The sequence below is a fragment of the Hevea brasiliensis genome, chromosome 17 (genome assembly GCF_030052815.1).
Source record: "Hevea brasiliensis isolate MT/VB/25A 57/8 chromosome 17, ASM3005281v1, whole genome shotgun sequence".
Taxonomy (NCBI): domain Eukaryota; kingdom Viridiplantae; phylum Streptophyta; class Magnoliopsida; order Malpighiales; family Euphorbiaceae; genus Hevea; species Hevea brasiliensis.
Window position 1 is genome coordinate 18874208 of NC_079509.1, and position 27151 is coordinate 18901358.

General features: G+C 30.5%; 4 protein-coding genes and 1 non-coding gene across 5 annotated transcripts; 3 read left to right on the forward strand and 2 right to left on the reverse strand.

Moving 5' to 3' along the window:
• The first annotated feature begins 837 nt into the window (after positions 1-837).
• On the forward strand, positions 838-3217 carry LOC110651531 (chaperone protein dnaJ 49). The gene is made up of 3 exons (XM_021806895.2): positions 838-993; positions 1154-2281; positions 2837-3217. The coding sequence occupies exon 2, from the start codon at positions 1175-1177 to the stop codon at positions 2264-2266; it is 1092 nt and encodes a 363-aa protein (XP_021662587.2). The 5' UTR covers positions 838-993; positions 1154-1174; the 3' UTR covers positions 2267-2281; positions 2837-3217.
• A 3322-nt stretch (positions 3218-6539) lies between these two features.
• Positions 6540-11655, reverse strand: LOC110651532 (uncharacterized). Its single transcript, XM_021806896.2, has 8 exons — positions 11384-11655; positions 10564-10676; positions 9772-9843; positions 8554-8589; positions 7792-7837; positions 7375-7462; positions 6952-7009; positions 6540-6805 (listed from the first exon to the last, which is right to left on the reverse strand). Exons 1-8 carry the CDS (start codon positions 11424-11426, stop codon positions 6755-6757), a joined length of 507 nt encoding a protein of 168 aa, XP_021662588.2. The 5' UTR covers positions 11427-11655; the 3' UTR covers positions 6540-6754.
• A 374-nt stretch (positions 11656-12029) lies between these two features.
• On the forward strand, positions 12030-13810 carry LOC110651533 (uncharacterized). The gene is made up of 5 exons (XM_021806897.2): positions 12030-12186; positions 12276-12396; positions 12502-12605; positions 13234-13365; positions 13463-13810. The coding sequence occupies exons 1-5, from the start codon at positions 12184-12186 to the stop codon at positions 13487-13489; spliced, it is 387 nt and encodes a 128-aa protein (XP_021662589.2). The 5' UTR covers positions 12030-12183; the 3' UTR covers positions 13490-13810.
• A 1023-nt stretch (positions 13811-14833) lies between these two features.
• Positions 14834-14915, forward strand: TRNAS-AGA (transfer RNA serine (anticodon AGA)). Its single transcript has one exon. It is a non-coding gene; the product is annotated as a tRNA-Ser (tRNA).
• Positions 14916-15027: 112 nt separating this feature from the next.
• LOC110651529 (pentatricopeptide repeat-containing protein At4g32430, mitochondrial) lies at positions 15028-17636 on the reverse strand. Its single transcript, XM_058139908.1, has one exon. The coding sequence runs from the start codon at positions 17441-17443 to the stop codon at positions 15095-15097; it is 2349 nt and encodes a 782-aa protein (XP_057995891.1). The 5' UTR covers positions 17444-17636; the 3' UTR covers positions 15028-15094.
• Positions 17637-27151: the final 9515 nt, after the last annotated feature.

Sequence of the window (27151 nt, forward strand, 5' to 3'; positions counted from 1 at the left end):
GTATTATATTATTTAAATACTTTTATATAAAATTTTAAAATACTATTAAAATTTATTAAATATAACTTAATAAATTTAAAAGTTTTATTTTAAATAATTAATATTTAATTAATTATATTTATTTATATTAATAAATATTACATTTAATAAATTTTAATTAATTTATATACTTAATTAATTTTTAATAACTCACTAGTTGAACCACTAATCTATTTACTCGATTTATTTGTTGAATTAACTTTTAGACTGAATTTAATAACAGTACTTATTTTAAGTTTAGATAATAATTTAATTTTAAATATTTTAGCAAATAGGTCATTCTGTTACGTCCATATAAAATGACAATAATACCCTATGTAATAAAATAAAATAAATAATATATATATATAAGTTGATAACACCATAACCATCCTGCCCTATCTTTTACTGTTCCATTCTTCTTTTCTCCTCTCTTGTTCAAAATAACATTTGATTATTGATTATAGAAAATAAAAAAATTATTAATATAATTTTTAAATTAAATTCAATCCATACATATATTTGAAATAAATATAAATTTTAATTTGTATATGAAATAAAAAATTATAATTTTTTAAATAATATTAAATTTAAACTCTCCATAATTTGAATTCCAAGTGAAATTTTAATTTTTTATTAAAGAATTTATGATAAATTCACAACCGGCATAATTTTTTTTCTCTCTACATATAATAATTTTTAATAAAATTGAATTTTTTTCATAAAATAAAATTGGACCTATCACCACTAAAAATTGGCCACATTAGTGAAATTGGCAGAAACGCTGTCGTTTTGTGAATCATCCACCATGTATGTGATAGTATTAACTTCTTGAAAGGGCGAGAATTCCACATATATGTGTTTCCTTCCTCCCAATTTTCCCCTACACAATCTCCCAAATCATGAACCCTAATTCAGCAAATTGACGACACTCAAAATCCCGACTATTCTTTGCCTTCTCATTCAGATCTATACGTAAGTTCAACTCTTTTTATCTTTTACTTAGCTTTATCGCGCAAAAAATGCAATCAATTTGATATATTTTCTGTATTTTCGCATCTAACTACCAATTCCTAACATGACTATTGCATATTGGTAGATTGATTTATTTTAGGGTTCGTTTTGTCTTCTGTAGGTTTATTAATTGTACAAACAAATGGATGGGAACAAAGACGACGCGTTGAAATGCTTGAAAATCGGTAAGGACGCACTGCAATCCGGTGATCCAACTCGTGCTTTAAAGTTCATCAACAAAGCTAGCCGCCTCGATCCTACTCTCCCCGTGGACGATCTCTTATCGTCAATAGAGAAGGATTCTTCTTCTGATCAAACTGCTGCGAGTACTAATGGGCCCACCAGCACCACAACCAATGAATCTAAAGTTCGCCACCGTGTTCCCTCAACTGGGTCGTCTTCATCTGCCTCTGCCACTGCCTCATCGTCCTCAGCCACGTATACGGAGGAGCAAATCACGATCGTGAGGCAAATCAAGAAGAAGAAGGATTACTATGACATTTTGGGATTGGAGAAAACTTGCTCTGTTGAAGATGTTCGAAAAGCTTATCGGAAATTATCCCTTAAAGTCCATCCGGATAAGAACAAGGCTCCTGGAGCTGAAGAAACTTTTAAAGCTGTCTCCAAGGCATTCCAGTGTCTTAGCAATGAAGAAAGCCGGAAGAAGTATGATCTGACTGGGAGTGACGAGCCTGTTTATGAGAGACGCGCTCCAAGGCATCATGGAGGGCAGGGAGGATACAATGGGTATCATGATGATTTTGATCCGGACGAGATTTTCAGGCAATTCTTCTTTGGTGGAATGCCACCTGCGACTACCCAATTCAGAAGTTTCAATTTTGGGAGAGGCATGGGGCCGAGAACAGGTGATAATGCATCTGGGTTTAACTTGCGTGCATTGATTCAGTTGCTGCCTGTTCTCGTCATCTTGCTTTTGAACTTTTTGCCGTCTTCAGAGCCAATTTACTCGCTTTCCAGGTCATATCCTTATGAATACAGGTTCACTACTCAGAAAGGGGTTAATTTTTATGTGAAGAATACCAAATTTGAGCACGATTATGCACCAGGTAGCCAGGAAAGGGCAACACTGGAAGGGAAAGTGGAAAGGGATTATATGTCTACTCTTGCACAGAATTGCAGGTTTGAGTTGCAGAGGCAGCAGTGGGGTTTTATAAGGGAGACTCCTCATTGTGAAATGTTGCAGCAGTTTCAGTCTGGGGCCTCGGCGGCCTGATGAATTGGAATTGAGGTTGAATTTTATTTTTGTTTTAGAAGTTGACTATTTTTACCAGCGAAGGTTACATATGATGTAATATTGATAGGTTAAGGCCCAATAAGTATTTGTTACAATTTTCGCCTTTCACATAGCTTAAGCATGCAAATTTGTGCCAAATATTTTTCTTTATCATGCCTTTTTTTTTTATATATGAACTTATATTTTAGTACTACAATAGTCCTTCAGCAGGAGTAAATGTGCATGCAGATGCATGATTTCATTTCTTAAGTGACCTTAATGATGCTGTAATGACTAATACCACGTAGATGAGACATGCTTTATGTCCTTGAAATCTATTCTTCATCAAATGTTTTTTGCCTTAAATTTGTAGCGAAGAATCCAAATGCTGTCAGGGTTGTTGGAATTTTACCGTGATTGTCCATTATCTTATAATTGTTGCATATAAAGCCATCCTGAAACTGGTTGACAGATTCCGATGAATTGATCTGCTTTTAGTTTTGTTGCAACTTGATGTGGAAGTATATTCGAACTTGCAGTTAGAGTCTGTACCTTCTGTTTCTTTTGCAGATGCTCATCTGGTACAACTGGATCAAATATAATTTTGAAGAAGACATGGAGCATTTGGAATTTAATAATTTATGGAGGAAATGGAGGATAATAATTGTGATTTTTATATTCAATATTATCAAATCTGGATCTTCTATGTACTTTTCTTTCCCCTAGCACATGTGTGGTGCTACAAACTTCTGGTCTCTTGTACATGCTCTCCGAGTCTCCTTAGAATAGCTTGTGTCATAACTTGAGTTTTACTTTGTCTTTAGCAATTGTTTTGAGTTCCTACTGGATCGTGCAAATTCCAGCTTAATTAGACCATCTATATTAGGTTTCTCATTTGTCCACTATGTTCTGTGATACCTTCTACTCTTATGAATCCATGATGTTTTCAGATTCCCTTGCTGCAAAATCAGTATTTCTATTTAAATGCTGATGTTGGCCACTCCTAGTTGCTATGGAAGCTCTGCTCTGAAGATGCTTAGCAGGATCTTTTTGGTTTGGGTTTTGATTTATGGGTTATTCATGGATAATGGTGGCAACTCTTTGCATTGGGTTCATTGCTTAATTCGGATGGAAATAACAAACTTACATTCATATTTTTTTTTGGGTTCTTTTTTAAGCTTGCAATTTGTATGACCTATCCTAGAGAATATTTCTTGAAAATTTTCTACATGACTTGTGTAGTTTAACTATTTAATTCTTTGCTTGAGTTCTGCAAGGGATTCGTTGTTACATATACATATGATGATTTGGAGATGTGAAGATGTTTTTATAAAGTAATTATGAGAGAGGAAATTTCTCCTGGAGGGTTATGGACTATTGATTCTTTCGTGAGACTTTAATATGTGGTTTAACACTACCTTTCTGTTCCTCAGGGTGGTATGAATAGTATAACTATAAATTGCTTATTTATTAATCTGTGCACTGTGCTTGTGAATTGCAGAAAGAAATGCTTCAACCTATCATCTGAACATAAAAATCCCCCCTTTTTGAAGGTACCAAAGATTAAAGTTTTGAAAATGTGAAAGGTGTTTTAACATTTTACTCTCTCTTTGGATTTGGAAAGAGTGCGAGCATGGTTTCTAACTGATTTTTGTGTGATAACAAATGCAGCACGCAGCTGGTAGCATACGATGTTATCATTTCCATCTCCCATCCCTGCATCATGAACTGTTCTCTTGCTGTCAAATTTTCTTATGGACTTAGAAATAAACTATGAGTCTGTTTTTGTGTACCTGTTACAGTTCATGGTCTAGAATTAAACCCCCAAAAGTCATTATTTTTCATGATCATTAGGTTGAAAACTGGAAGGCTAAAGAATTCTATGTTTCCTACTTGGTAGATTTACATCTTTATCTGCTATATGCTTGTTGCTAAAGCATGAGGTGTGTTCAATTTTGATGCACCCCCAAGGCAAAGTTATTGTTTATGACTTCTAAACATAGTTATTAAATCTGGACCGAACTGATCGGTTGACTGGTGAATCAATCCTCAAATCGGTCCGAATTTGTAATTGAACTAGACCAAAAAGCAACTCGGCGTGACTTGGCAGTTGAACCGGTAAATTGGTGTGATTTAGTTGGTTCAATTATTCAATTAAATCTTTTTTTTTAGTGTTGGTATAGAGAATTAAACTTAAAATCTTATAAAAAGTCTTTAAAATAAAAATTAATTGGGCTAACTTGGTTTTTTTTAATTTTATTATATTTATTTTTTTATATATACTTAATATTTCATAAATATTAAAAAGAAAATCACATATTATATTACTTAATACTTTTATATAAAATTTAAAAATACAATTAAAATTTATTAAAAATAACTTAATAAATATTAGAGTTTTATTTTAAATAATAAAAAATTTAATTAATTATAATTGTTTATATATTTTAAATGTTATATTTAATTAATTTATATATATTTAATTAATATTTAATAATTTATTGGTTGAACTATTCACCAATTAAATAACTTATTCACTCGATCTCTTCTTCACGTAGTCAACCTCCAAGCCAGGTTTAATAATAACACTGCTTCTAAAACTCAGGGTCTAAGATCCTACTTGCAGATGTCACTTTTTTTTTTGCGCGCGCAACTGTGCATCTGTTGATGTGTTTTACATTATGTTTTTCCAAAGGCATAGATAATGCCTGCGGTTAAGATAGGATTAGATTTCTTGGTTGTGTAAAGACTCTAAATTTTAACGTTGAGGGAAATAACATGAATGTTTTGATTCCTGACGGTAATTCCCTCTTATTTGGGGTTCGCCTATCTTGTTCTTGTGATGTAGATTCGCAAGCCATTTCGCCAAGAATGCAGTTGCTCGATGCTCGCTTGTTCTCCTACCCGGCATTGTGTGCACAACATATGTCAAATCAAGAATAGCTTGTTAGAACTAAATATGCAGTCTCTTATCCTGCAAAATTACCATCTTCCCCTTTTGAGTTCATGAAATGACACATTGGATGAACCACAATTAGGGATGAAAAAAGAGAGGGTTATCTAGTCAATAAATTGCCCTCGCTCGGCAAGTACGTCTGTTAAACAAATGTTGTTTCTAAGCTGAACAAAAGGGAGTTCTTACCTATTTCCTGAGCGTAATGATTGCTGGTAGCGGTAGATTGAACTGATGGGAGTATTAATCATGTTTACATTTCCAGGTTGAGAGAAAATGGTGCTACCCGTCTGCGGAACTGACCGTCGAGGCTTACCCACAAATAGCGTTCCAACCCTGTCGCCAATCTCAAGGTGTTCAAGTGATACAGAGAAAAATCTAATTTAATTCACCTATTCAAGTTCTGATAGGCAGTTCAAACTTTTGATGCACGAGTATGCAAAGCAAAATCACTTTCTTCACGCCGTGTTACTCGTTAGATATGGTGAAAGAGTCTCTACACCCAGTATCTTAGCATATGATATAAACAGAAAATCTGAGTACCGTAACACAGTTCCCCCCATAAAAACAAGCATTCCTGAAATCTGAAAATGGAACGTGCGGAAGGCAACTGATGCAAGTTTTCTGGTTAATGATATGGTGATATGGATTTGATGAAAAATGTTTTCCATGATAATGATAATTATATCTCCAGGACAAATAATTCCCATTCCGCATTTCTGACTTATAGGACACCCTCCTTCTTCTCCTTGTTTTATTATTACTAAAGCTGCAATTACCATTAGAATAGACGTCACTTATCTTGAAAACAAAGCACCGGTGAATTTCATATTTCCCCTTCACAGTGAGATCATAAGATTGGAATTGAAAGGGAAAGGAGGAAGTAAATGAAGAGAAGAAAAAGTTAGGTTGAACATATTCATATTTCTACGGGTTTTATTCCATGTACTGTGGAAATTGATTCTTTGCAGCTTAGCCTTTTTATAAGGGAGTTAGTAGCTCTCATTCATGACAGTAGAAATTGCCTCAGCCTTTATCCGCTTATTTCTGTTGGTTTCACTCCTAGATTAGCTAACAAATGTGCCCAATGTTAGATCTGGTAGTTTGTATCCAGGATGGACCAAAAATCCACCTCCTCATTTGAAATTATTATTAGAGGATGATAGGCTGTAATCTCTTTTATGAATGATATTCATCTTTTCAGTTAAAAAAAAAAATTAAAAAAATACATCATCCAGTGCACCATGGAATTGACATCAGACACTGATATAATCATTTGAGAATATTAATCCCATCAGAAATCAACCATGAAAAGGGATAAGACGTCTAAAGTCACGTATTTTATTTAGCATTAACTGTATCTTCTCAGCTAATAGACTAATAAATATGTTCCATCAACTGAGTGCAGCACAACAAACATGATCTGTTCTTTCATGTTATATAATTTTTGAGATGAATATCTATATTTCTTTGCTTGTGTTTCAAAAGAGAAAAATGCTTATATGGTACCTAACTAGTCTTGAAGACTTGTTTCCCTAATCTTTTGAGGTAATGACCAGCAAAGCCAACGCGCTTATAAGTATGTACTGCAAGCAAAACCAACAGAAAATTAAATGTAATGTGCAGTTTCAGCTCGAAAATGATCTCTACAAAAAGCTTTTTTGATTCTCATCAAAAACTAAGCGTAAGTGTAATTAAAGATCTCATGTTATTACAAAAGCTTTAAAACAACCTTGACAAGAGGCTTCTCAGTCATGACAATTGTCACCCAGCCAACATAAGGCAAGAACCTGCAGGAACAGAAAATTAAAGATCAGATAAATCAAGTGAGAATAGCCATGTTTCTTACACCAAAATGACTACGAAAAATCATTTAACAAATGAACTAGCCTGGAGAGTTTCACTATGCCTAGATGTTCAAACATTTAATCAAGTAATATTAGATAAAAACAGTACATTACAGTATATGACATTACAAAATGTATTCAGAATTTGCCTTATGGTAATCTCTCAATAAACTGGGATACGCCCAATTAATTAAAATTTTGCAAGATAAAAACTGGATATGAGCAATTTTAAATCTTGTCCTAGAATTGTTTCACAATATGGTAACATTTTTTTATAAAGAAAGAAAAAATCCATAAGCATGACATACCCAACAGCTCTCCCCAGGATATGTTGTGGCTTCAACCAATGCTGACCATGAGAATACAAAAGCCTATCATCCTGCTTATTATTGTCTCCTGATAAAAATAGACAAAAAAACAAATGATAATTAATATGCTAAGAGAGTGGCGCTACTGAAACTGGAACCATAAAATAAAAGACTACAAAAATATTTGAGATAATTTCCTTTTTATCTTTTATCAATGCGTTAGTGGCTTAAGAATTTATGTCCTTCAAATTTATCCTTCATTAAAAAGTCATTCAAACCTTCAAACTTGTCAAAGAAGGAAGAGGAAGGGGGACGCTTAGAATAAATCTTATTCTAGACAGTAGAAGAGATATCACAATTAAGATTTAGCAGCTTTGCATGCGGTTGAAATTTAATTACTTTCACAGAACATGGTACCTTTTGTGAGGATATCAACATCTCTGGTATCTTGTCTCTCATGGACCTACCAAGGAATCACAGGACACAAATATGCAAATTTGTTGTTACAGTCAAACATCACATAAACTAATCTGGGTTACTTACGCGTGACTCACTTGCAAAAAAAATCCAGTTACAGCCCTTTTTCTCTCTTTTTTTTTTTTTTTTTTTTTTTTTTTTTTTTTTTCTGAAAGAAATTTTAGTACTTTCAAGAGAAAGAAGTTCAAATGTGCTACTAAGTCATCAAAAGATTTAGATGGATAAAGTCCTAAATTTTTCACACTAATCAGCTTTACTATGAGTTCATCCATTCCTAGATATGAAAGGTGCAGTGGCATAATCAATTCTGGGAAAAAAAGTGTGAAAATTTCTGGAATCACCCAATTCACAGTTGTGGATGATGTTAAATATCCTTGAGCAATCTGAAGTCCTTAAAAATGATACTAAGGTCAGAAGATAAGTTTCCTTCTTGTGATTAATCAGTATTCTTCCCTGTGAAAAACCGAAGGCATCCTACAATTAATATTGAACAGAAAAGACAAAATACCAGATGCTCTTATTTCATGATTCTAGTTGCTTTCCTTCCATTTGAAAAAGTTCTATCCGTTATAAGCATGATCCTAGAGTCTACAATATGGTCAAATGACTCAAACCTGTTCATACAATGCAATGTATACATGTAGAATGGAAACCAAACAAGTATGGATAGACAAAAGAGATGGAATCTTGCAGATTTTTCACCTCAATTACTCGATGGACAATTGGAATGTCACGTCCCTAAACAATGTGAAGAAGATACATTAGCACTAGAAATTTTAAAATTGATTAAAAAAACAAAAAAGGAACACTGTAATGTTCAATATTTGCACAGCATTAGCAAGAAAGAAAAGAAAGTAAAAAGTGAAGACATAACACAGATAGAAGAGCTGCAAAACCAGTATCAACACAAAGGACAGGAAAACTTTGTCACACGTAATTATGCACCTGCCCATGTATTCTCATGCCTTTTCACTTTCATGGTGAGTATGAACTGAATGGCTTCATTAATAAATTAATTTCACACTCCCTCAGACTAAAATAAATGCTCACCATACTAGAGCTGGTATTTACATGGCTAAGGGCTTTCAAATAAGATGAACATAACTCAACTTTATTTTCCATGACAAGTATCTTACAAACATTGAGCAGAGATCATAAAGTTTCTTAGCCACACACCACATTGAGAAAGTTCAAATAGATATTAGATGGATATTTGACCTTATGAATTATCAAAAAAAATTATCCTTTTCTTCAGTCCTCACTCATCAGGGTTGTTTGCTATATAAGTTAATTATTTTCCTTTCAAACATAAAGATGCCAAGAAAAGTGAGCCTTGATATAGAGGTGAGATTTCTCCATCATAACCAAGAGATCATGGGTTCAAACCATTGATACAGCCTCTATGTAATGCGAGGGGGAGCTTGTGTAACTCCAAACCTCCCTAAAGCCCAATATGTAGGAAGCTTCAATGCCTCATGCATTGGAGCAACCTTTCTAGACAAGCAGGTAGCAAGAAGTTCATTTTGTTCACATATGTTCTGAATTTGGTAATAGAATAATTACCCCAAAGGTGTAATTCTAATCAATAATAAAATTGCTTAACATGAAACATGAGATAAAGAGCAGAAACTTATGATGAAGCATAGTGCAATGACCACATTTTTTTCTGTCAAAGCAGCTAATTAGCAAAAATATCTAATTGAAACAATTATAATGCCAGACAATAAAGGACTTCAAAAAAGAAAAAAAAAAGCCATTATTGATTTCATGGTTAAACAGGAAAGAAAAAGCTTAAATGGAATGAAAATTCATTATGAGCTCAAACTCAATGATGCTCATATTATCATGCTAAGATAGATGAAAATGACTGAAAAGGAAACTAAAAATAAGAACAAATTCTAAGTAGAATACTGAGCATACTTCTACATTAAACACAACAATTTCTCCAGTCCGAATAGGATCTTTGTTCATATGCAAGAACAATATGTCACCCTGCAACACAAGGAAGGGTTATGTCACCAGATAGGGACAAATAAATAATCAAATATGCATACAAAGCCATTATATCATTGCATAAGATATGACTATGGAGAAAGGAAGAAATTGAAAAGAAAAAAACTGCTGCCTCCACAGCTGCATGTACCATGGTTGAAAGAGGAGTAACTGAGTAAGTCTTTCTATGGGATCACTTAACAGAAACAAGTTGAATTATTGTCATAAATAATGTTGTTTAACACTCGATTGATTAGAAAGAAAAAAAAAAAGAAGGCATTTTTGCAATATGCAACCAAAGCTTCAAATCATGAAGAGTCTATAAATGTTATATAGCATTGCAAGACTTAACGACAGACATTCTAGCTTCACAACATACCTACAATTAATAAACAACATACTTGTAAATGTTAATAGCAGTTTGTAATAAAATCCAAATTGCCATCAGAATATAATAAGTTTACTTTTCAATAACCTAATGTTAGGTATCAACTTGCACTTCAACTGCAATGATATTACATTTACTACATTACAAATCAGTGCATCTTGGAAAAGGGCATTTCTTTCATTTGAATTACATAGTTAAAAAGATGACATGTGCCATATGAACCGATAATTGCTTTCCTTGAACAAACACAATCATATAAGAATTTGTAACAATTTTCATGAGAATGATTAAATAATAATATATTAGTTGTGTAAGTAACTATGATGTCTCACTCGTTTGAAACCAGGTTCCATACTTTCAGAAAGCACAACTACAACAGGTGACTCACTACCAGTTATGCACATCAATGTCTTCCATATTATTAGTGCTGAAGACACAATCATGCCTGCAATAGTTTGCACCAAAAAGAAGAATGAATAAATCACAAAAAGAGAAAAAATAGAATTTCCCTAAAGAGACCTTAAATACCAATAATATACGAAAATAAAACAGCATAAAAGTAAACAATGAGCCACATACTTGTCCAAAACATATAATGGTGACATTTATGTTTGGTAGAATTTAATGGAATACAATGAAACAAAAATTCAATATAACAATAGCTGAAAATTCATTATTATACTCCGCTACAGTGTACCAAGATTGCATTAAAGGGTTGCAATATTTGGGAATGTATACTCCCCAGATGCAACACATTGGTGAATGGAATAAAAGAAATCAGCTATTCCCCACAGAGAAACTATAAAATGGCAATCTGAGAAGCAACTGCAAGCAATTTAAATATGATTTGATGCCATATGAACCTGTGGATATAAATTTAATAAACACAACTAACAAATGAAAAAGTTAAAGGCGTGATTTTTTAGCTCATCATAATATTTAAGTTGAAAACTATTGGTCATTACTTCAAACCCTCGAAACAGGATAATCAGGAATGCGTTTCTTAAAGCAAAGATGGGATTTTTAATTTGATAGATGTGTATTTTAAATTCTATTCTCAATTTTCAATTAGGAATCGATAAAAGTCAAGCAAGATTGATCTTCTGTAACTGTCTCATAATGAATGAATGTATCAGAAAGAGAGAGACGAACCAAGAGTAACGGCCTGAGAGAGAGCTTGTCTTATCAACGCCATTTCTGCACCTCTCTAACGCGGAATTGAAAAGTCTGAAACTTCGTCAAGAGAGCAAATGTGCTGCAACGTCAACACTAAAATCTGCGGTTGACACTTCAATTTTTTTGCATCCGCTCAACTGTGCTTGACGCAGAGTCTCACGAGATTTATTTGTTTAAAATTATTTAATAATAATAATAAAATTAAATTGTAATAGAGGTTAAAGATTTTTTTTAAAAAATATTTTTTTTTATTTTGGGCTGTTTTATATAATCTTTTTAATTTTTATATTTTTATTCTTATTTAAAATTTTATAAATTACACACTATGTTCTATAAATAAAAAATCATAAATTAAAAAATAATCAATTTGATTTTTTGAAAACCTTTTTTTCAAAATAATTAAATTAAATTACAAAAACATTTTTTTACAATAAATTTAAAAAATATTTTTAAAACATATACTAATTGTATTTAATAGTTTAATTGATTTTTTTATTATAATTAATTTTTGGTCACTCTTATTTAACTCATTTATTATGCTATTATTATTAACCTTGCGGGTTTGATTGGATTCAATCTATTGGGCTCCATCTGGGTCGGGCCTAGAACCTTGGACCTTATTTTAGTTTTAGCATTGCAACACATCAAACAGCGTCGTTTTAGGGGTCCTTCCAGATCTCGCTATATATTTTCCTCTTTCGGCTTAAACCCAGGATTTCGTGCTCCTCTTTCATTCGTAGCAAAAACCCTAGCCTCCTCAATTTACATTTGCAAAAATGGTAACCTTTCTTCCCAATCCCACAGACGCGCACATTTGTTATGTGATTTTTAGTTTCTGGGTTTATCTATTGTGTGCTTGTTCTTGCAGACAGGGGAGGCAGTGAACCCAAAAGCATACCCGCTTGCTGATGCTCAGCTCACCATAACAATACTCGATCTTGTTCAACAAGCAGCTAACTACAAGCAACTCAAAAAGGGAGCCAATGAAGGTGAGCTCTGCAGATTCTACTTCTACTTTATAAATTCAGTTCTGAATACGAGTGTTTGTAATGGATTTTTGTGTTCTTTTAGTATCTAATAGTGTTGGGTTTCAGCTACTAAAACCCTTAATAGGGGTATATCTGAGTTCATAGTGATGGCTGCCGATACTGAGCCTCTTGAGATTCTTCTCCATCTTCCCTTGCTTGCTGAAGATAAGGTTTGTTTTGTTTTTTCTTTTAATTTTCTTTTTTCCCCTGATTTTATTGATGGGTTTTGGTTAATTCGCTTATTGAAGTTGTTGGTGGCTATGGATATTTGATATGTATATGCAACTGATTGTTGAGAATGTAGTAAAATGCAATACTTAGATAGTCTTGTTTGATAATTCAGTTTAATTGTGTAAACTGAATACTTATACAAATCCTTTTGAACTGGAAAATGCTTTTTGAGACTTGCTGAGCTGATGAGACAACTCTAAATGTTTAGTTCGATTTTAATAGAATAGTACGTGCTATCAGTTGGGAAGTAGGTGGATCTTTGTAAGATTATTGATTGCAATTTAAATGGTCCTGATTGATATCTACCCACCATTCTTAGTGTGGTATAGCCAAATGAGAAGCTAACTTTATACAACTTAAAATATTTATCCTTTGAATTCTGGTAAAAACCTTAAAGTTTTGATTTCTGAAGCGCGCACAATTTTTTTTTTTTGGGTCAAAGTCATCAAGCTTGACTTCTAAGTAACAAAAAATTGAATAGTTGTAGCTGAGTTTTTAAAAGTTCTTCACTATAACTATTTCTGGAATCCAAATGGCTTACATGAAATTTTTGTTTGAATTTTGCAGAATGTGCCATATGTATTTGTCCCATCAAAGCAAGCACTTGGCCGAGCATGTGGTGTCACAAGACCTGTTATTGCTTGTTCTGTGACATCAAATGAGGGAAGCCAATTGAAGTTACAAATACAACAGCTCAAAGTATTTTCTCCTTCTGATATGTTTCTGTAATTCATGTTGTGTCTCTCTTACTTGGTGAATTTGATCCAGGCATATGATTATTTGTTTGCGAACGCAGGATGCCATTGAAAAGCTCTTGATATGAAATATTGTGGAATATGCGTATTCGGTGTGATGGGCCTCTTGGATTGTTAGTGGCCGCTCCATTGGAGGCTTGGACTGATGAAGTTGTATCACTAGGGACCAAAGCTTTTTACAATGACCTTTATTAAGATTCTTAGTTCTAAGTTTTCTGATGCATTACGACCATATTAGTATGATATTTTTCCAGAACATGAGATAAGTCGTGCTGTGAGCTTATTATATGGGTTGTTTAATGTGAGTTTATTGCTTGTTGCTGCCTAAAGATTATTGGAAGTTCTTGTCACAATTGATTTGATAAATGATATAAATTATTGTGGCCAAATTATTTATGTTTTATAATTCTAGACATCATTGAAAAAATTCTGTAATTGGAGCAACAGCGCTCCATATGAGCAGAATTGAGGTCTTCTTTTACTGGGAGGTATTGTTGCCTTCACCTTTGGTATCTAGATGTGTCATGCCCGTTTGGCATTGAGTTTGGAGTCTCAAAATTGCTTTTCAAGAGAAAAAAAAAATAAAAAAATCGTTTGAAAAAATTATTTTATTATTTTAATATTTTTATGATTAAAATTTATTAATTTTAATTTTAAATTATTTTTAATATTATTTAATTAATATATTAAAAAAATATTTTTCTACTAAACATATAATGCTCAAATCATTGGTTTCATGAAGCTTAATGCTTTTAAAAGCGAAACTATTAGTTGTAAAACTTTACTTGAAAACTTGTTGGTACTTTTGATTTTTATAGTTTTATTTTTGAATTTAATAAATTTTTTGGTTTAATAAATCTTTGGTTTATTTATTATAAGTTTGTTAATACAATAAATATATTGATATTTTTTATTTGTTAGTTATTTTTCATTATATTTTTTTTACACTTTTACAAGAATCTGCATGATACAAAAACTGTAAAGAATTTACAGTTATGGAAGATAACAATTCTAAAACTGCAAGCTAAAATCTAATCCAAAGTAATTAGAGCATGCTCATTCTATAACTCTTACTGTTAGATGCAACTGTGTTAAAATATATTATTTGGATTTGATCTTAGTGTAATTGTTTGTATGAAAGTGGACTTATTTTATATTTACCTTTATATTCATGAATGATAAATATATTTGTGAAATAATTGAAAAAATATTCCAATAATGTAGAAATCTAATTTAAATTTCTTGCTTCAAATTTTCATTCTAACACGAAGGCCGTAGCAGATAACGCTTAGATGCAAGTAATTGCGAGGAAGAAATAAAGAAGAATTTAGTTGTTTGAACAAATGGGTAAGGAGGCTAAACTCTTTAGATAATTCTTTATTTAATACGTTTATGGGGGTTTATATCGTCAAGTGGTCGTGCCGGAGTGGTTATCGGGCATGACTAGAAATCATGTGGGCTCTGCCCGCGCAGGTTCGAATCCTGCCGACCACGTTTTTTTTAAGTTTTGAAACGTTTTATGCTCTCTCTGCATGCCCTGAAAAAAAATAAAGGGGACAGACAAACATGAAATATTATATTATCCAAAGATTGTTCCTTTGATCAATTGCAAGCTTAAATTTTCAAACTTAAATTAACATATGAATCACTTTATGAATGTTACCAATAGAAAATTATGGGCCCATCTTGAGGGCTCTAAAATTTCTATCTTTCATGAGGCTATAATTCAAATGCTTCCTCTCTCTCAAAAATTTCATTTCTGATCCCAAGTATTCTGCCATCCTATATATCTCCTCTGATTGTGGGTGGGACTTGTCCCCTGATGAAAATGAATGCAAAGTTAAAGATGCATCAACATCACCAACATCCACCCAACTAAATCCTACTTCCTTCTTCACTCCCTTCTCTCTCATCCCTTTTCGTAGCTTTGCTACGTCTTCCCATTGTCCCTTCTCAGCATACAAATTGGACATCAACACATATGAGCCTGACTCAGTGGGCTCCATTGCTATCAAAGCATCAGCTACCCTCTCTCCCATCTCTACATTTCCATGTATCCTACAAGCCCCTAACAAACTCTGCAACACAGACAATCCTGGCTGTCCTGGAATGCTACTCACCAGCTCCTCTGCCTCGTGCAGTCGCCCTGCACGACCCAACATATCCACCATACAAGAATAATGCTCTGAGGATGGTTCAATATGATATTTTTCTATCATTGAGTCAAAGATATGTCGACCCATATCAACCATCCCCTTTCTTCCACAGGCTGCAATTACAGAAAGGAATGTAATGGAGTCAGGTGTCACCCCTTCCCTCTGCATATTCTCAAACCAATTCATGACAGATTCATAGTCTCCATGCCTTGCATAAGCAGAGATAATTGCTGTCCAGGCAAACTGGCTTTTTTGAGGTGCCTCAGCAAAAACTCTGAGAGACTCGCAAATGCTCCCGCGCTTTGCATACATGTCAAGGAGAGCACTAGAAACAATTGTGTTGGTGTTAAATCCAAGTTTTACTATTTGAGAGTGGCACCTTTGGCCATGTTTTAAAGATACATCCTCAGCAGCACCAATTGCACTCAAGACACTACCAAATGTGTATTCATTGGGCTTTGATTCCACAAAGGCAGATAGAAATGTGCGGATAGCTTCTTGAGACAATCTATTTTGTACGAAACCAGATATTAAAGCATTCCATGTTATGATCTCTCTATAGTTGAGCTCCTCAAAAACCTTTATTGAGTCTTGCATGAATCCAAACTTGGCATACATGGTGATGAAACTATTACAAACACTGGATTCTGATAAAAAAGCACTCTTTATACAAAACCCATGAATTCTCTTGCCTGATTCCACCAAACTCCCAATTGTTAAAGCATGAATTAAACCAACAAAGGTAACATCATTGGGATAAACCCCATCTGATCTCATCTCATTAAAGAGAGTCACAACATTTTCTTCATCAATAGATATCATTGTAGTCCATGAGACTACATTGCGCTCGTCCATATTTTGGAACACTAGTTTAGCATCTTGAGTGACATCACACTTCGAGTATGTCGAGATGAGAACATTACCAACAGAGACATGCTTCCCATATCCTCTTTTTATACTCAAACCATGTATCTGACTCCCAAGCTCTAAGTTTTTCTCATGCCCACAGGCTGAAATTGCACTAGTAAATGAAACATGATCAAGTTGTATTCCTTTTCTAACCATTTCTATAAAAATCCAAATTGCTTCCAACCCAATTCCTTCCTGGGTATACCCCGATATTATTGCATTCCATGAAACCAAATCCCTAGCTGGCATTTCCTCAAACACTCTTCTAGCTTCCAGTAAACGTCCCCACCTTGAATACATAGTCACAAGCGCATTCCCGACAAAAACTTCAGAGTCTAATCCAACTTTCAATATAGAAGAATGCAATTGCAATCCAAACAGAAACTCTTCATTCCTTGAACAGAACGCAAGAACAGTAGTATAAGTCACAGCATCAAAAACGACGCCACTTGAATTCATTTTCCAAGCAAAATTTAGAGCATGTTCACTCCTTTGAAACCCGGAAAGCACCGTATTCCAAGAAACAATATCAGGATCGGTTAAATTTTGAAAAATACGCAAAGCTTCATTAAACTGTCCAGACTTGCAGTACATATTCATTAGCGCATTAGGAACCGTAATATGCGAACCCAATCCAGAGGTGATAGCAAACCCATGGATTTGAGACCCAAGTAATATGTCTCCGCTGCAAGCTTTGAGGGCCAGGGCAATGGAAACTTCATCGATGCTGTTGTGAAAGCCCAGCTGAAGATGATTCTTGAAGATTTCAAGCGCTTGAAATGGGGAGTTTTTGTGTATGTAATCGACCATGGACCTGTGAATGAAGACCGCATTTGGCTGAGGATTTTTGTCGAACAATTTGCGTGCATGGTTATATGTACGGTTGTTTTTCAACAAACAATACCGTTGCTTAGCAACTCTGTGGAGCGGTTTGGAATATCGTTGGCGGGTAAGCATTTACAAGTTTAACGAGAAGAGAATCTACTTGGCCTTTTCTGCTTAGGTTGTGCATTTCTCCATTGCCGCCACCATTTGCTTCCTTGGCTGTTGCGGCTCCCCATGCTTTTGATTTAATTTTCCGTGTTTATGATATCCATTTGTTGACTTTGCGTCTCTGTAGTTAACCATTTTTTCAAATGGAAATAAGCGGACGTATTAGATGTTTTCGGCGTACATATGCATCATTATGGAAGATTTATTTTTTATATTATAAAAATAATTTATTTTTTTTATGAGAAAAATAATATTATTTATTAATATTCTTAATATATCTAATAATTAATTTAAAAATAATACTCACAAGAGAATGATACGAGATAACATTCTCTTGTCTGATATTTTTATGCGACATTTTATTAATATTTTAATAAATATTACATATATTTATATTTATATTCTATATAAATAAATTTTAATTATTTTTATTATAAAATTTTTATTAAAAATTTTAAAAGATAAAAATAATCAAAATAAAATATAAAATAATTAATAAAAAGTTTAAAATATTATAATATTTTTATATATTAAAATGAAAAGAAAATATATAAAAATTAAAAATTTTAAAAGATAAAAATAATCAAAATAAAATATAAAATAATTAATAAAAAATTTAAAATATTATAATATTTTTATATATTAAAATTAAAAAATATATATATATAAATTAAAATTATTAATAATCATATACATTAATATTAACATGAGTAATTCTCGTCTGACACGTAATATTTTTTTTTATAATATTATTATATAGTATTTTCTATTATATGTAAGTTATAAATTATTTAATAATTATCTTATTAATATTATAATAAATAATTATTATTATAAAATAACTTATAATATATTAACATATATTAATTATATATATTTATATTTATATTATATAAATAAATTTTAATTATTTTTATTATAAAATATTTATTAAAAAGTTTGAGAGATAAAAATAATAAAAATAAATTTAAAATAATTAATAAAAAAATTTAAAATATTACATTATTTCTATATTAAAATTAAAAAAATATATAAATTAAAATTATCACGTGTGTTAATATGGATAAATTTTTAATTTTTTATAATTAATTAAAATATTTTATTAAATTTTTATTTAAAAAATTAAATTGAATTATAAAATTATTAATTAAAAAAATAACACTGCAAGTATCAGCCGAATTAAAAATGGACATAATCCATTTCTAAATTGAATTAAACATACTTGAAAGGAATAAATTAGAAACGATTTAGAAATGGACTTGTAATGAAATTTTGAAATAGACACGTATTCATTTTCTAAATAATGCATGAAAAAAAATACAAATATTTTCAACCATATTAAAATAGAATTGAAGCAAACTATAAAAGTAAGATAAAATCCGTACTACTTTTAATTTATTTATATTATACATTTATAAATTAACAATTGGATCACTTTCTAACTTAGAAATATTAATCAATTTTCTTAAAAATTTCTTAGACAAAGTTAGAAACAGAATGTTTATCCTTTCCAAAATTGCATGCAATGTTATTTTCCCCTATCATTTTTTTTTAATTTCGAAATCAACATTATCTAATGCAATAATAACACGTGGAAAATGATGATCTGGGGTTGTTAATTTTATAAATAATTTTTGGGTTTGCTTTTAGCTTTCAAGTGTAACATTATCTTATCCTTGAAGTCGGCATTTTAAAGTACACATTTTCTAAAGTGGAAGCAGTTTTAAGTTCGAAAATTGAAAGTGAGGAGCTAAATGAGTTGAATGAGCAATTACAAAGGTAGTGTAATAGATAAGCAGATTATCATTAAGCTCAAGTAAAAGAACTGTGAATTAGAATGCTCTAGATTAAAACATACATCCAAGTTGATGTTTATAAAAGGAAATTTGATGAACTGGAGCTGTGAGTTTCGACCTTAGAGAAAAAGATGGTGGTGTTGATTTGTTTGGAGCCATTAACTTCCACAGTTCTTAAGTTTTTCAGGGAGTTAATGGGAGAGAAGGATTTGTATATTGTATAGTATTATTGTCAATGGTGCCTACTTGGGAAATCCCATAGTCTGATAATCGATTGTCAAAACAAACAATGTCAAAAAAAAAAAAAAAAACTTGGTTTTTTGTACATATGAATTGTATTTACTTTTATTGTAATATTTTTATTAAAATTAAAAAATATATTATTTTTATTGAAATACGTCAATAGTTTTATAAATCTTTAAGTTTTTTTTTTTAAAAATTGAACAAAAGTCTTTTAAATTTTTTAAAAAATAAATCATTCAAATTTTAAAAATAAATTAAATAAACTCTTAATAAATAAATAAATAAATATTTAATTTAAAAAATAAAATAATTTTAAATTAATTTAATATATTTCAATCATAAAAATTTTAAAATAATTAAATAATAATTTTTAATATATATATACATATACAAGGCGGAGCTACACTTGAGCAAAAGGGCATTGGCCCTGAGTTTTTAAAATTTTTTAAGGGTATAATAGTAATTTTTTAAAATATTAATTTTTTTAATTATTATTATATAAATTTTATAAGATATTAGGCTTCATAAAATTGTAATAAGTATTTTAAAATCTTTTAGAAATATAATACGGTAGTAATTTCTCAAAAATCAATTGTTATCTAAATATTTAAAAAAATTTTAGGAGTATTACTAGTTTTATAAAAAATAAAATTCTAAATTTTAATTGAATGATATTAATAGTGAAATATAAATTTTTTTATAAAAAAATTTAAAACATCATTATTTCTTAACTTATTATTTACCATCTATTTTATTTTACCACAATCATTAATTTATTTTCTTTGAAATTTAAATTATTGAATAAATTATTAAATAAAATTCTAGCACATTTATTTTATCATTTTTTTTCATCAATTTAAAATTTTAGTGACTTTTTTTCATAATCTTATTGTTATTATTGAAATTTCTCTCTTACTACAATTTCTCTAGACTCAAATTAAATTTTTTTTTTTATAAATTAAAGTCATATCATTTATTTTATTTAATTTATAATTTTAATTAAAATTTTTTTTGTGATTATTATAAAAAAAATAAATTCAAGATAAATTAGATAAATTTTTTAATTTCAAGTCATTAATATATTATAAGTATAATAATTTTTAATATTAAATATTTATTATTTTTTTTTATTAATAACAATTTTCGTAGATTTTATTTTTAAAAAATTCTTTTATAAATTTATATTATTTTTATGAATTATATATTTTTTTTGATCAAGTCCTCTTAAATAAATTTACTGTTTCCGTCAATATATATATATATATATAATGCACATTTGAAACTTGTACGGATATCATTGCAAGAAGAAATCAGTATACAATTAAGATACGCGTTGGCGTGTTGTAAACTTTGTGAACAAATCCTTATCAACAAATCGTGATTTATTTATTTAATTAATCCATAATTCAAACTCTAAATTAATTAGTAATTTCCATCAAATTATAACTGGGATTTGATAATATATCTACCTTATTTAAAAATAAAAAATAAAACAAAGTATGAATTTAATCACGTACATTTAGAGCAAGCTAAATCAAGCATATTCTTGTCAATAAATTAAAAAAAAAAAGAAAGCTAAATCAATCAATTTTTTTCTTTTTAATTTTATTTTAATTAAAAATAATAAATAATTTTTAATATTTAAAAATAGTAAAAAATAATATTTTATTATTATAAAAACAATATTTTATATATTAGGTGAGTATTTATTAAGTCTTAGTTAGAAAATATATAATTTATTTTACTCAAAACTTAATTTAAAACTTATTTAATCATGTAGGACTACAAAATAAAGCTTATATATATATATATATATATATATATATATAACTTAGAAAATTATATACTGGAGTTAAATCACTGGCACTGCATATATAATTTGCAATTTCCCTCAAAAAGAAATTAATTAATTAATTTTTTACTTCTATGATGGTTATAATAATTTAATGTAGCATAGTCCGTGTTGTGAATTAAATAGCTATAATTAAGTTTTTTTTTTTAAGCATTGAAAAGGAGATTTGAATCAATGAAATTTGAATTCAAACATTTATTAATTTAATTAGGCTATTGAATTCAAAATAAACTGAAAATTATATTAAATTAAGGCCTATTTATTTCGCAATAAATAATAAAATTTAGTTACCATGTTAAATTAAGAGTATATAATTGTTTTTATATTTTAATAAAATTATTAAAGTTTAAAAATAAAAAATAATTTAATTTTTTTATTAAAAAATATTAATATATTTTTCATTAATATTTTTTTAAATATTTTAAATGTTAAAAATATAATATATATATATATATATATATATATATATATATATATATATATATATAACACTACTAAAATTCTGATAAGATCAAACTCTCACTACTGTGGCAACTTTTTTTTTTAAACAATAAGTTGCCAACTTCTTGGCATATATATATATATATATATATATATATATATATATATATATATATATATATATATACACTCTAATTGATTAGCAGCTCGCTACTGTTGGCTTTGTAATAAATTTTGCTGGCGATCGGGTGAAATAGGTCTTGTGATTTGGACTAGTGATGTTATTAAGCGATCATCATGGTGGTAAGTGGCCAGTGGTCACAATGTAGAAATATATTAAAATAAGTCATTATAATTATGTATATTTATTATTAAATTAATTAAAATATAATTAATTATATTACTTAATATAATTAATATTTCATTTCATTAAATTTTATTATATGATCAAATAAAAATATAATCACACAACTACTACTAGCTTAATCCCACAAAAGATGATACCCTGAAGAATATACCCACTTGCAATAATAAAATAATAATAAAAATAATTATATGCCCACTTGCAATTATTAAAATGATACTTGAAAAAAAATGCTAGGGAGGGAATTAATTAACTTAGCTTTTGCTCCAATGAGGTTGAATTATATTAATTATTAACAAGTTATATGTGTGCCTGCCAATGGGTTGGAGACAGCATTTCAAAAAACAAAAAGAGATAGCGATCCAAACGCTTGTTAGTTATGTTTTTTAATATTTATTCCATGTGAAGTGGAAGCAGCTCCTCATGCTGCATGTTTGCTCTCGCTAATGGCTGGTCATAGTGGTGTCTGTTGGTACGTGTGCAGGTGCATCGTATGAATTAGGAAGAAAGGTTCACACGTGTGCAGTAGAATAGCACGTGCAGATGAGATGGGAGAATATGGGAGACAACATTACATGCAGTACATCAGAGAATATGCGCTAGTCAAAGAGATAGAGATGAGAGAGAATGTCAACTTTCACGACCCTACTCATGAGCAGGAGAGATCCCAATTATTTCCAGAGCTGATCATTCATAAATAATGTCAACTTCCATGCTATTAGTTCTATACATCCTGATATATGTGGCCAATTTTTGGCTATATATATATATAACTTGATCATCATTTTTGTTCTTGTTACTGTAACTCAAAGCTGAACCTAAAATCTAATAATTTTTAGGTTCTTTTTTTTTTTAATCATGATATATACTTTGTTGCATGCATGCAAATCTTTTGAGAGAAATTCAATACTTTAAAGTAACTAAATAAGTGATTCAATATTTTTATCTTTTAAGTGAGGTGAAGTATTTAATTCTGACGAATAGAGATGATACTTATTGGAAGCGTTTCACTTTTTAGTGGGCTGACTCGACGTGAACATGATTAGTCGTGGTTTATTAGACTAGGAATTTCTATGCAATATGAAATGAAAATATTGTATTCAATATATGTGTGATTCAAATAATATTATTAGAGAACAAATTTAATCAATGAAATTTATTTTAATAGTAATAAAATCGTTTTTAAATTTATAATTTTTTAAGTATCAAAGCAAATAAGAAAAGAATAAATTTAAATTTTTATATGAGTTACTTATATATCTATTGCAAATAATCTATAGATTTTGATTCTTAGTCATAAAAAATTATTTAATATAATTATTATATATACAATAAATTTTGTTGAGATCAATTTAATATGATGAATGCTAAAAATGTATTCATTGTAAATAGAATGGCTACAACGATATCATATAACACATTTCTACTTAGTAATAAATTTTGTGGGTTAAAACATGTGCTTATAATTTTTGTGGGAATCACATTCTGTCACCTTTCCTATACATATGGTGTCCCATTTTACACTTTTGGTGCATAATAATAATAATAATAATAATAATAATAATAATAATAATAATAATAATAATAATAATAATTAGGGATTGCAATGAGTGAATTTTTCCGATTATTTAATCTAAACAAATTTTATTAAGAGGATTTCGAGTAATCAATTTTAGGTAATTTGAAATTTAGAAAAATACAATCGTGATGGATTTAGATAAAGTTCGAGTTTCGTAACTTAAATATTCAGCTACACAAACTTGACATTAGGTTCAAATACTAATTACCTGTTGACCCCGTGTAGCTCAAAATGAGCATTGATTTTGATGATAACAAAACTCAAAGAGAATCTATCTAACCTAACCTTAAAGTGATGTGTAGATTCTTTGTCTTATGCATAAAGAACCTTTGAAGTTGTATCTAAGGAGAAAGGATACTCAAAGGTATTTCAAGACAAATCCAAAATGAGAAAAAAGGCTATGGAAATCAAGACTCAAAGCAAAGGTATGAAAAGCATAGTGTTAGAGTCTTAGGTCTTTTTGTGAAAAAGAATAGATGAGAATTTAGTCATATGGAGCTCAAAAATGAAAATTTATTTTCTGATTACTTTTTCTCATCATGACCTTGAACACAACTATTGAAACATTTTTTTAAAGGTCTAAATCATTTTGCATTGCAAGTTGAGACATGCAGCTGTTGACTTAGTTTACTAACTGGTTTGCTAAATTTTTTAGTTTGCTAATGAGTTTGCTAAAAACGTTAGTTTACTAACCAGTTTACTGACTGCTCCTAAAATTTTATTAGTTTGCTAATTTATCAGAGCTGCTCAACTTCGCACAAAAGGACAAAATAATGGCTATTTTGTCTTGAGCAGTGTGTATAACGTTCCAAAAGGGTTTCAAACGGTCTAAAATGATTTGGGACTATAAATACACATTCTTTGCTTCATTTACACTTAATGAAAGCTTACATTTGAACTCCAACATTGATTTTTCATTTATTGCTTTCATTCAAGAGCTTTAAAGATTTTGAGCTTCCATTGGCAAATCAACTCATCTCTTCTTTATAGTTTGATTTGTATTGAGTAAGAGTGAGTGTTGAAATATTAAATTGCATTCAAGAGAGGTTGTACAAGCACCTATTGAAGCGTGGGAGAGTTAGTGCTTGTGATTGCACTTGAGAAGGTTTCAAGCTACCTTGGTGTAAAAGCTTGGTGTTGAGAAATTGTAAAGGGCTTTTGGTCTCTTGCCTTCAAAAGAGCAAATAGTGGAGAGAAGACTCAAAGAGGGTTCTTTGAGAGAGTGGATGTAGGCTAGTTAAGCCGAACCAATATAAAAATCCTTGTGTTTGATCTCTCTATCCTTTACCCTTTTACTTATGTGCAATTTAAAATTTTTCTTCATATACATGATATTGAATGTTGGTTAAATAGATTGAGTTGATAAATTTGTGGACATATTAAGTGACTTGAGAAATCAATTGTATATTGTATGGTGCATGCCTTGTTAGATATTGCCATATACATTGATTGAGGGTTAAATTGCATCTTAGGAACACATTGTTGAAGCTCATATTGTTTTCATTACATATAGAGAAACACTTAGTTGAACATAGCCACAATTTTTCATTAGGCTACAAGCAAGGGCCGAAAAATTGTTAAAGTCCAATTCACCCCCCTCTTGGACTTTTTTTGGGACAACAAATTGGTATCAGAGCCTGACTCTGTTGCTTAGGGTATTACAACCTTAGAGTGATCCATAATGGCTAGTTCATCTAGTAATACTGTTGGTATACCTGCACCTTTAGTTGAAGGCTACTCAATCACTAGACCACCACTTTTCAATGGCACTAATTATTCTTTTTGGAAAGTAAGAATGAGAAATTTCATACAATCTGTAGATATTGATGCATGGAGAATTATTAAAAATGGTCCACATGTTCGTCAAAAGAATGGTCCAGGAACTTCAAAAGTTCCAAAACTTGAAGATGAATATGATGACAATGATTGGAAGAAAATTTCTATAAATGCCAAAGCTATCAATATTTTGCATTGTTCACTTGACCTTAATGAATACAATCGTGTTTCAGGATGTCAATCTGCTAAGGAAATTTGGGATAAGCTTGAAGTGACTTATGAAGGAACTGATGTTGTTAAAGAGTCCAAAGCAAACCTTCTTATTCGAGATTATGAGCTGTTTGAAATGAGGCCAGGAGAATCAATTGCGGATATGAGTACAAGGTTTACTGATCTTGTAAATCTTCTCAAAGCGCTTGGTAAAAGATTTGAGGAAGCTGAACTTGTGAAGAAAATTCTTAGATCACTTCCAAAGTCTTGGGAAGCAAAGACAACAGTTATCCAAGATACCAAAGATTTCAAATCATTCACCTATGATGAACTCATTGGTTCTCTCATTGCACATGAGATGGTATACAAGAAAGATGAAGTTGAAAATGAGCAAAAGAAGAAGAAAAGCATTGCTCTCAAGTCAAATAAGGATGAAGAAAAGAAGAAAGGAGTTGCATTCAAAGTTGACTCAAGTGACAACTCAAGTGCTTCGAGTGAAGATGATGATGAAATGGCTATGCTTGCAAGAAAATTTAAAAGAGCTTTCAAGAAAGGAGGAAGCAAATACAAGAAATTCTTGAAAAAGTATACTCCCAAGGATAAACACTTCAGAGATTCAAAAGAAGAAATTGTATGTTATGAGTGTCACAAACCTGGACATATCAAGCCCAAATGTCCATTGCTCAAAAAGAAGAAAGGAAAAGAAGATAGGAGCAAGAAAGCTATGAAAGTAGTATGGAGCAACAGTGAAGAATCTTCAAATGATGAATCAAGTGATAAAGAGGCTGCTCTTCTTTGTATGATGGCACTTGAAGAGAAAGTCGAAAGTTCACAAAAGGAAGAAGAAAGTGACAATGAGGTAAACTCTTATGAATCTCCTAATGTAGAAGAACTTGAACTTGCATTTGCTAGAGTATATGATGAGTATAGAAATTACAAGAGAAAGTGCACTAAAATGAATTTAGAGATTGAATCATTGAGATCACAAAATATTACCATGTCCAATGTGTATAAAGAAAATGAATTTTACAAAGGACAAATTGCCATGTTTAAAGAACTAGATTTAGAGTTGAAAATCTCAAAAGATACTTATGAAATGCTCATTGAGAAAAATAAAGTTCTTGAAACTAAAGTAGAGTCTTTGACAAATGATTTGGCAAAATTTACAAAAGGAAAAGAAACTCTAGATGTACTTCTTGGAAACCAAAGAATTTCAAATGAGAAATATGGAATTGGTTTTGATGGTTTCATGAACTATGACAAGTACAAGAATCATTTCATTAAAGCATCTACATCTTCCTTGCCTAATGTTACATGTTATTATTGCAATAAAAGAGGTCATATGATTAGCTCTTGTGCATTTAGGAAAGGTCATCTTAAGGTAAAGAAGGTATGGGTACCAAAGGGAACC

Excerpts from the sequence above, each read along its gene's own strand:
- LOC110651531 (XM_021806895.2), top strand. The coding sequence starts at position 1,175 with ATGGATGGGAACAAAGACGACGCGTTGAAATGCTTGAAAATCGGTAAG.
- LOC110651532 (XM_021806896.2), bottom strand. The coding sequence starts at position 11,426 with ATGGCGTTGATAAGACAAGCTCTCTCTCAGGCCGTTACTCTTG. Across the intron at positions 7,463-7,791 it reads TGTTGATATCCTCACAAAAG|GAGACAATAATAAGCAGGAT; the intron begins GTACCATGTTCT and ends TATTTTTATCAG. Across the intron at positions 6,806-6,951 it reads CTGAGAAGCCTCTTGTCAAG|TACATACTTATAAGCGCGTT; the intron begins GTTGTTTTAAAG and ends TTTTGCTTGCAG.
- LOC110651533 (XM_021806897.2), top strand. Across the intron at positions 12,397-12,501 it reads CAAAAAGGGAGCCAATGAAG|CTACTAAAACCCTTAATAGG; the intron begins GTGAGCTCTGCA and ends GTTGGGTTTCAG. Across the intron at positions 12,606-13,233 it reads CCTTGCTTGCTGAAGATAAG|AATGTGCCATATGTATTTGT; the intron begins GTTTGTTTTGTT and ends TGAATTTTGCAG.
- LOC110651529 (XM_058139908.1), bottom strand. The coding sequence starts at position 17,443 with ATGCTTACCCGCCAACGATATTCCAAACCGCTCCACAGAGTTGCTAAG.